This window comes from Rhodamnia argentea, chromosome 11 (assembly GCF_020921035.1).
Source record: "Rhodamnia argentea isolate NSW1041297 chromosome 11, ASM2092103v1, whole genome shotgun sequence".
In the NCBI taxonomy this organism is placed as follows: Eukaryota; Viridiplantae; Streptophyta; class Magnoliopsida; order Myrtales; family Myrtaceae; genus Rhodamnia; species Rhodamnia argentea.
In genome coordinates, this window is record NC_063160.1 from 14924096 (window position 1) to 14934414 (window position 10319).

At 41.3% G+C, this 10319-nt stretch overlaps 2 protein-coding genes across 2 annotated transcripts; one reads left to right on the forward strand and one right to left on the reverse strand.

Moving 5' to 3' along the window:
* Positions 1 to 1092: 1092 nt before the first annotated feature.
* LOC115736379 (RING-H2 finger protein ATL3) lies at positions 1093 to 3023 on the forward strand. Its single transcript, XM_030668067.2, has one exon. It carries the CDS (start codon positions 1535 to 1537, stop codon positions 2462 to 2464), a length of 930 nt encoding a protein of 309 aa, XP_030523927.1. The 5' UTR covers positions 1093 to 1534; the 3' UTR covers positions 2465 to 3023.
* Positions 3024 to 3590: 567 nt separating this feature from the next.
* Positions 3591 to 4576, reverse strand: LOC115736466. The gene is made up of 2 exons (XM_030668183.2): positions 4313 to 4576; positions 3591 to 4131 (listed from the first exon to the last, which is right to left on the reverse strand). The coding sequence occupies exons 1-2, from the start codon at positions 4397 to 4399 to the stop codon at positions 3706 to 3708; spliced, it is 513 nt and encodes a 170-aa protein (XP_030524043.1). The 5' UTR covers positions 4400 to 4576; the 3' UTR covers positions 3591 to 3705.
* Between the last annotated feature and the right edge of the window lie 5743 nt (positions 4577 to 10319).

The following is a 10319-nucleotide window of genomic DNA, read 5'->3' on the forward strand; positions in this document are numbered from 1 at the left end:
TTCATGCAATATGCTTATTTATTTATTTTGTCCATACATACGGCATAAAGCAAACTTCTATGAAAATTTCAATCTCAAGTTTTTGCCCCATTCTGTTAAAGTCCGTGCATAATATTTACACGATGACAATGTATTTTGATATAAAGACCAAAATTCTGATTTTAAATTCTTGCGAAAATTTAAGAATCTTCGAGCTTTTCTATGCTGTAGTCATATAAATCAATTTCCTATCTTGATCAGCTTTTGCAGATATTTTCCTTTCTTCATATATTTTGATTTTTTAAAATTTTTCAAGGGGAAATCCTTTTGCTTGTGTACATAAAAGCTCCCTTTGTTTCATGAAAATTGAATGATCTGGATGACATTATTTTTAAAATGATCATTGTATCGCTCGCAAAAACGAATGAGGGAATATTTTAATCGTTTACAAAAGGGATTGGGTATAAATAATCGTTGATAGCAAAATTAATTGTATTTATTAATTATTTCAAGCGATACAATTGATCAAATCGAAAATAGTTTTGTAATCATTTATTTTTTACGAAATAAAAGGACAAGAAAATTTTAAATTATCAATCAAATCTACCGCAAAGATTTATCGATAAACTGTTTATTCATGTTTTTTTTTGTTAATATCACAAAAAATCTCAAACTGATATATATGTGACAAATTTATCATAAAGTAATTTTTTTACCACAAAAAAAAAAAATTCCAAACTGGTACACCTATGACAAATTTACTCAAAACTAATTTTTTGATTACGAAAAATTCAAAACCGGTTCACCAGTAACAAATTTACCCCCGTTAATTTTCGTTAAATTTTATCGTCAAATTGCTGAGTTGGATGATACGTGACAGTTAACGAGTGTACCAGTTTGGTTTTTTTTTTTCAGATCTTTGTGGACATCTTAAACCGTCTATTTGGAAAAAAAAAATTGATGTTTAAGGAGGAAGAATAGTTTTTTCTGGCCATTTGAGGCGTCAAAGGGGGAAAAGTCAGAAAGAGGAGACGCAACGGAAAGCAGCCAGGCCAGATTGTCGTCGTCTTCTTCTTCCTTCCCAATTTTGGCAGCATAAAAAGTCCAAGTCTTCAAAGTCAGTCAGTCCTAACTGGAGGTGGAGTTTCCCTCTCAGCCCGTCGCTTCGCTGAACTTTCTTCTTCTCCTTCGATTCCTACTTTTCCAAATTCCTCCACGCGAAGAGCAAATTCCAAACTCTCTTTCCTTCCCACTCCTCTCCAACTTCGCTTCCTCCTATTTTTGGCGCCGCCTCGGTTGATCCTTCATCGGGCACTGACCATTTTTCCTGTGAACTTCCAGAGGAGGGCTCGAGGGTCGTCCGAGCAAAGAGAACTTTTTCAGGCGATTGCCATACCCCATTCAGTTCTTGAAGAGAGTCCAGCGTCTTTTCTCATCTGGGTTTGCTTCAAATTTTCACCTTTTTGGTGTTTTGACAAGTTTTGGAATTCATCCCTCGCGGGTTCTTTTGTTTGAGATCGTCGTCGAGAGATCCTGATCATAGAGTGAGAAAGCAATGGGCGATTCTGAGGCCAGCGGGACGCTGGACAACTCTGCAGCCGTTGAAATTACCGGCAAGATCATGGTGATAGCAATTATAATCCTTTTCTTGGTCGTAGTCTTCGTTCTTTTCCTCCACTTGTATGCCAAGTGGTTCTGGTGGCGCGTGGAGGAGCCCCCTCCTCAGGGCCTCAACCGCCGCCGGCCGCGGCGTCGCTTTGTGTTCGTCCCTGGCCAAGAGATGGCGGCCGTGGGTGCGCGCCGGGGGCTGGATCCCTCGGTCCTGCGGTCCATTCCAGTCATCGCGTTTCGGCCTGAGGAGTTCAAGGACGGGCTTGAATGTGCCGTTTGTCTGTCCGAGCTTGTTGACGGAGAGAAAGCCAGGTTGCTGCCCAAATGCAATCATGGGTTTCATGTAGATTGCATTGACATGTGGTTTCAATCGCATTCGACTTGCCCGCTTTGTCGAAATTCTGTCCATGGAGCGCCTGAGAGTCGCGTCAATGTTGGCCCGGAGGAAGACAGTGTCGAATCTGTTGATGAATCTGTTGAATTGAGTGTTGAAGATATTTCATCTGGTGGACATACCACGGAGTCCCTGAGGTTTCCAACTAATGTGTTGTTCTGGGGTGATGACACTCAGGTTAGCTCTAGGACTGGTTCTCTGGAGGAAGGCCCTGTTCCTTGGGAGGAACCGGCGACTCCATCGGCTTCGTCCTCAATTCAGCCAGATGGGGCTCTGGTGATCGACATACCGAGGCGGACGATGGAGAGCACGTCGTCCTTTTCGCCATCCACGAGCGGGTGCGTACAAGATGAAGTGAAGTCACCGATGACCACAAGATTGAGGTCTTTGAAGAGGCTTTTGAGCAGGGAGAGAAGGGTGAATCCTTGCAGTCCGACTTCTGCTGATGCGGAGCAAGTTGGGAGAAGTCTGCCTTGTTAATACGAAATTATATGTTGAAGATGCCAGCAGTCTTACTGCTGCGGCTGATTGATTAAGACGACGATTCTTCAATTCTTTTAAAGTCAATGATTCATTCAAGATGTCAAGTTCAGGCATTTTGTATATCAATTTGGATGTCCTGCTCTGGAAATCCTCGAGAATTGCCAAATTTGCCGGGGAAAGACAAGCTTCCCAGATTGAGGTGCTTGAACTTTTGTTTTCCTGTACAGAACGAAAAGTTTGATTGAATAGTATCAACGGAAGCCTGTCTCCGCTATTGAGTCCGGTGCCACGACTTCCTTACTATGAGTACATTATACACAAAGAAAACAGCTTCTATGTTCTAGACGATGGCAAATGGATATCCATCGTTTTCGACAGAAGATGTGGTCATGTGACAACATCTTTCTTTTAAAGGATCGCATTCAGTTATGTACAGAAGTTTGTATTCTTGTCTTTACTTTGGACTGTATCTGCACTGTCCTTGCATCTCGATGCAGCAACTTTACTCTTCTATGATCAATCATTCTCAAGATTTGGCATTGTGAACTTTTGCTTAGATTCGGGTTTACTTACTATCTGATTGAAGTTTGGATTGTCTCGTTACTTCAGTTCTTCACTTCCGCCTCGGTGAATTTAGCTTCTGCAGAGTATGCGCCACTTAATTATACTGATTGAGTATATGAGACCGACTGCAGTTAAATCACGGTGGCTCGTGATCCTAATTGCTAAACAACACTTCAAGCACCGAATGATTCCTCTTTTGCCTTCACGTTAGCCTAGTTTCATGGATGTGGCTCAGGACTTGCCGGTTGTCCATCCCATGGATATATGAAAGCTCGGTCTTACGTCAGTGCCATCAACTCTTTTCTTTCAGCTGTTGATCTCATCACTTGATCGTAGAAATGAAATAGAAAGAAGCTTTCAAGACTACATTACTTCTTAACTGAAAATAGAGGCACTGTCACTAGAATTTATTGCAAGATAATCACAAATGTAATGAACTTCCGCAATGTCTTAACAGATCAGTCGCAATCTCCTGTTTTATATCCTCGCCGTGCTTCTGAGCTATCAAATGCAGCGAAGGGACAAGCAAAACCAGTTAATTGAAAACAAAATGCACCAGACATTCAATCAAGCTACCCAGTTCTTTTCCTTTAAGCATTTCATTACATGCCCGATACAAGATCTTTTCAATGCTGATCACAACTGTGCAACCGTCCTCTCGCAGCTATGAGCTGCTAGGTAACAAAGTAGACAGGACCATACGGCTTTGCACGGCGGGGATCGATGTCGTCGAGAGCTGCGTAGGGTATCTCATTCTCCATCACCCGGGAGGATCTGAAGAGACCCATCAGGGGGCCCGAGGACGAGCAATGGGGTCGCTCACCTGGCTTCCCCTTCCTGGTCCCGCTGCTCTTCATGTATATTGGACCAGAAATGTGATTCCTCATCGGGTTAGAGCTCTGAGAACTGCTTGCAGGTTCGACTCTGGACTTGCTCTTCTTTTCGAATTTGTTGCGTGCTTTCGGCCACCACGAGAGGAGAGAATTCTTCCACGGTTTCTTGCTCTTCTTGAATTCGCTCTGCCTATCGATATCTGCTACAGGCGATGGAGCTCTAGGACTTGCTTCCTCACATATGTGTCGTCTTGCTTGATCTAGGAACTGAAGAAAGCCGGAACTTGGTGAAATTAATCTTAAAGAGCAAGGTCCCCAAGAGATGACACAGAAACACATCTATCTCACAAGAGGGCTTCATTCTAAGACTAGAGAAAATTTTATCTTCTGGTTAAAAGAGAACAGTCTGCTGAAGCGAATTTGTTTCAAATCTCATCAGAATTATTACCTCAGAGAAGTCCAACGCCGGGTCGAATTCGAAGTCCACGCCATATTTGCTCGCCTCAGATTCTCGGGCAACATGGGATTTGCTCATTTCTTGCTTTTTCGACTGGAATCATGAACACAGGGATACACGAACAAATTCGAAGGGGAAAATATTTCTGGAGAGACGACAATGGAAAGGGAAGGCACAAAGAGAATGTTGGCCTAGGGAGGTCATACCAGCGGTGCGTTAGAAGAGGACCCCAGCACAGCATCTCGAAGGGCAATGAAATAGGCAAGTGCCAGCTACCAAATGAATGCTCACAGAATCTGTGCCTGCTGTGACTCTGTACATATCAGAGAATGTGGCATTTACTAGTGCTGGTTGAAACAGGCAAGTTGAGATTTTTGTCAGGAGTCTAATTATGGTAACTATATTGAGGATACAATGGCACCGTCCATGGAAAGGTGAATCGCATGGCAGCGATCTTGCAATGAGCGTTCAATTCTCGGTTCGCATGAGCTCAAGCAGACCACGTTTCGATCTGAGCATGTGCTCCGAGCGGACAAGATTGTCTCAGAACCCGCTCATCTTAGGTGCAGCAACCCCCCATTACTTGTGAGTGGTGGATGCATTTAAAGATGGACGACAACTCGATTTTTTTTTTTTTTTCCTCTTGCAGTTAAAGGCCTACCTAGATGGGCTCTGCCCAAGGGCCCAGGATCAGAGTCATACATGGATCTCGGCACTGGGAATGCTGCGCTGATGTTGGATCTCCGAAGACATTTTCGAGCGCTAAAACCTTCAACTTTCTCTCTTGCTGCTAAGTCCATGATAACAAGCTTTCACTTCACTATAGAACACAAGTAGAGCTGATCATGGCCCCCGGCGGGCCCCGTTAGCCTTTAAGGTTTCGAAAAGCGATTCCTGCGACGCTCGCGAAAGCTGCCCGTAACATAGGAAGGGGAAAAAAATGTTTGCCATGAGAAAAGATGCTAACAATTCTGTGGAAAGTTCTGTGTACTTTTTCTGTGGAAAAAATGTTTGCAATGAGAATAGATCCAACAAGAAAAAATAAACCGAGTTGTTAGCGAAGATGCCCGTCAATTTGTTCAGAGGCTCATCCTACCAGCGTGATCTGGTAAAAATATATACAGGCCGCATGATTTTCATCCATATTTGCTTTTGATAATTCGGGGGCACGAGCATAGAGACCGGCTATCTAGAAACTCACGATGAAAAACTCTGCAAGCCTCATAAATCAGTTAAGTCCATAACTTTGACCTGTGCAAGTGGTCTCGACTTAAAGCAATTCGCACACAACTGGTGAATATTCGAACCGACAACTTCCCAGCTCCTGAGTTGGAAATCATCAAATGCCGTAAATTTTTTTTTTCCCGCTTTAGTTAGTCATTACATAATCACGTATCAATATGTATTGTAGATTGCGCTTAAGCTCCCCAATCTATTTTCATCCAATTTCTTCTTCCTCGTTGCCTAGAAGTGACGTTTTTCTTTGATTCGAACGTAGTTGCACGAAGTAAACAGGAAAAAGCTAACACCAGTAGCAAGGAAGCCTTACTAAAGTTCTAGACTTTTCCTTTTCTACCTATTGTTTTTTGGGGGGTTGACCACACCAAGATTGCAACCGTGCAACCACTCACAGACGACGCCGCCGCCGCACGACGCCGCCGCGTGGAGGGAGAAGGGTGGTTCTGAAACAGTGGGCGTGCAATTGGAGGGGCAGCGAGGATCCAGTCGATCTCATCTTTTTTGACCTGCGGGCATTATTGCTTTAGCAATCTCATCATCAGTGCTTTTTAAAATTAGGCAAATTGGTCAATATACTGATGAGGAAAAGAAACTTTATGATTGAACAGTGAACACTCATCAAATGCAGGTTTCTTCTCTTGGAGGGAGTGAATTCCCCTTTTTAACCCTTTTCCTATTTGGTGAAGAATTTCCGATCACGATTTGGTTTGTTCTATTCTAGACTACACAAAGAAAGCAGCCTAAGTTGGAATTCTTGATTGGTTCCATCGTGCATTTTTCAAGCATCTGTTTTACATTTAGAGAGGATTTGAAAATAAGTTTTAGGGATCTTTTCTTTTCTTTCTCTACTTGCCGGCTGAAATAGCACGAGAGCTCAAATGTGAAAAAAGAAAAAGAAAATCAAAATCGATTCGAACGGGAGAAGAGGAAGCGAGATTCGTATCTTTTCGCGAGACGGATTCAAATTGTTGTAGGATGGGGAAGATCGATTGAGTACAACCCGAGAACAATATTATGAGGTACAATGATATGCGGTCGTGGTTGCGGTTTTGATTTCTCATTTTGTACGCCGTTCAACGATATATTGTTCTCGTTTACAGTGCGGTAGGAATGTAGCTTTCATAAATCCATTTAGCGAAAGTTCGAGGTCGGAAAATCGCATCTCCATCCGTTTTATTTTTATTTTATTTTCAAATGTCACAGAGCATTTGCGTATCGACTTGTCGTTACGAAAAATTTGTTTTCTTGGTGAGTAAAAATTTTCAAACCAGTGACATGTCAAAACACATTTCCTAGACAAACAAGCTCCGTTTGTTATGCAAAAAAAGAAAATACTGATGTGGAAAATATTTTCTTAAAGATAACTGCTTGTATCACTTGAAATAATAACTCGGTGAAAAACCCTTTCTTAACCAACAAAAATTTGTATTTAAACATTTTCATGTGTGATGAAATATTTTTTTTTGTTCACTTCATTTTCGTAAGCGATACAAATGGTCATTTTCAAGAAAATATTTTTCGACTCATTCATAAAATTGCAATGACAAAGCAAGGACACACCTGAGCGTGGTTGCGGCTAGTAATCAAAATCTTCTTCCTTTTCTTTTGGGATACGTACACTGAAAATACTAGTCATAAAAGTACAATTGAGTCATAAAACCTTCAAAAGACACAATCAAATCCCAAAACTTACCATGAAAGTGCGATTGAGTCTCAAAATTTATCACAATGTGCAATCAATGAAAGAATTTGATCATATCAATTTGACAAATTTTAAGACTTAATTGTACTTTTAGAAAATTTTAGAACTCAATTGTCATTTCGTAACAAGTTTTAGGACTTACTTACACTTTTGAAAAATTTTGAGATTAAATTACACTTTTATGATAAAATTTATGACTTGCTATACACTTGTACCTTTTCTTTTTGCTCCCCCACGCTCCTCTTCGTTTGCTTTTTAAAAAAATTCTTGGACAGATGTGGGAATGGGGAAATTAGGGTTATTGTCTATAAGGAAATCAAGCGCAATTGACGGGCGTTCAAGGTCTATCGACAGCCCGCTAGGGAACCGCCGTTTTTGGGACATTCATTACAAAACGACAGAGAAAAAAACAAGCCTACCGGAAGCGGTGCGAGCCCCCACCCACGTTCTGATCGAAGAATGATTAGATCCAACATTCATGTCGTTGTCCGTGGCTGCTATCCCATAATGCTCTGTGCTTGCGTCGCGTTCAGTTCCTGGATCACATGCAGATCTAAACGTAACCAGGATATACTTTATTAAATTACCATGTTCGTGGGATAACATATTGTTGAATTGATGCCCCATATGGAATAAGGATTGCAAATGGCCAGAGATGCTTTATCACCATCGATCCATAGCTCCTATCAAACGGGATTCGACAATCCCCAAATTAGGACCAAAATGCCCCCTTCTTCCGTCGTTTCGACAATACGTACTTCTTTCTTTTTAACAAGGAATGATTATGTGACGGCTCCGTCTCTTTTGATGAAGTGATGGTAGAGCCGTTTTCACTAGGGGTGAGCAAAAAAGGTCGCCCGGACGAGGACCGATGGTCCGGTTCCCGATTTTAGGGGGATCCGATCCGGTTTCCGGTTCTAAAAATTGGAAACGGTGATCGGGCAATCCGATTCTTGATTTCGGGGACCGGATTGCCCGGACCGGACCGGTCCTGTTTTTCTTAATTTTTTTTAAAAACAAACCTAATAAGAGCTATGTAGCAACCATTTTTCTCAATGAATTTGGAAATTAAATATGTTTACTAATGTCTGGTTTGCATCCGGTGGATCTTTGCATTTAGAGTTCATTGAATAGTGAACGTGTAGGTTGTAAATTTGTAATAGAGTTTACTTGGAGACTGTATATTTACTTGTGTGTGATTGATTGAAGAATTACGAAGTGTGCATCCACTTTTCGTAACCGCAGATCGAAAACCTTTGGAATCGCCTGGGAATCGGACCGGACCGATGGTCCGGTTCGGTTCCTGGTTTTGAAGGTGGCCAGTCCGGTCCGCGGTTCCGAAAAGTGGGAACCGGGACCACCGATCCAATTTTCGATATTTTATGGGAATCGGATTGGATCGAGAACTGCTTGTCCCTCATTTTCGCTCCCCATTTTTCCCTTCTGTTTGTGCTTTAAAAGAAAGAAGGAAGAAAGTAAGTGGAGTTTTTCCGATTGCTCACCCCGCGCAAAATAAAGCGAGTGGTTCTCCTTGCACGGTTATTGTTACTGCATGAAAGCGACGGGACCATCATGATAGCGTCCTTCCTCTTCAATTATTCCGCCCGGAATGCGGAATACACATTCGCTATTTCATTTTTGTCGTGATTTTTTGAGTTTTGGTGCAACATACTTTCGCTTTTCTAATGGCTATCGGTGTTGCGAGCGCTTCTGTTAGACGTGATACAAAGGTCTTCAGAGAGAACGAATCCGCCTTCCTTAGGGTTTGCTCCTAAGTAGTAGATTATTTACAGCGATTACAGGGAACAAGCATCTCGCCTTTTCACTGGAGAACAATAATTCAGCTGGAATCTCTTTAATTTTGCTTCTTTCTGCGAGGGAGAAAGAAGAAGAAAGAAACGCGCATGCCTTTGAATTCATGCACAAAACGGGGTTGGGTATGTGATTAGCCGGGGCTTCTTCACTAGTCATCAATCATCACACGTGGGATGGAGAGGATAAAGCAACATGGTTGTTAATTTATGAGTTGTAAAGCAAGGGGCCGGGGGTACGTAACACCCTAATACTTGCTAGGGCTTATCCTTGAGAAAAATAATGGACCAAAATGGATGCAAAAAGTTAAAAAAAAAAATGGGAAAAAAGAAAGATGGTAGACATTTCGTCACTAAATGCGTCGTTTCACGAAAAATTGAAGATTTGAAGAATATTTTTCAAAAAATAATAGTTTGTATCGGCTGCCAAAATAAACTAGTACAAGATATTTTCATCACTCACGAAAGTGGTTAGGCATAAATTGTTATCAATAATGAATACATTTTTTGTTATTAATCTTTTTGAAAGATATAACCATTCATTTTTTTATGAAAATGTTTTCCAAATCTCGAGTTCTCCGTGAAACAAACGTATCCTAAGTGTAATGCGTACATATTTGTATCGAAAGAGATCCATTTGCTCATCAATCGAGATGTACATGAATTTTAGATGGCCCTTGATGCTCAGTAATGCTGGTGGTTAAATTCATCTGAAACCTAGAACCTAATAATCGAGTCATACATATCGTGAATGGGAGGGACACGTTAAGAGATGACCCCACAAAAAGATATATTCTTCCCTCCTTTTATTTTTTTCCCTTTGAGAAAAAAAAAATGGCGCGTCGTCTTTAATTATTCCTCTACTTTTTTTTGAATTTTTCCCCATCACTTTGGTAGTTCCCCTTCAGCCTTACCAGCTGTTTTCTGTTTTATTGACACTGTGTTGATGTTGCATGTGCAAATGAATATTCAGTAATTCAATTCTTTATTATTATTATTATTATTATTATTATTTGCGCAATCCCTCTCGGACAAATGATGCTTCGGTAGGGAGAGACGGAGCACGGGAAATTCAGGTATAATCAATTTGAAAAAATCAAAATGAATTTGGACATATGAGATACGTCGAGAAATCGGCCTTTCGAGAGGTCATAGGAAAATTGAGCATAATCTATTAAAAATATCAGATGATTAACCCGTTCGAAACTATTTTTTGAATTCACCTTAAATCACCATTGATGCGGTG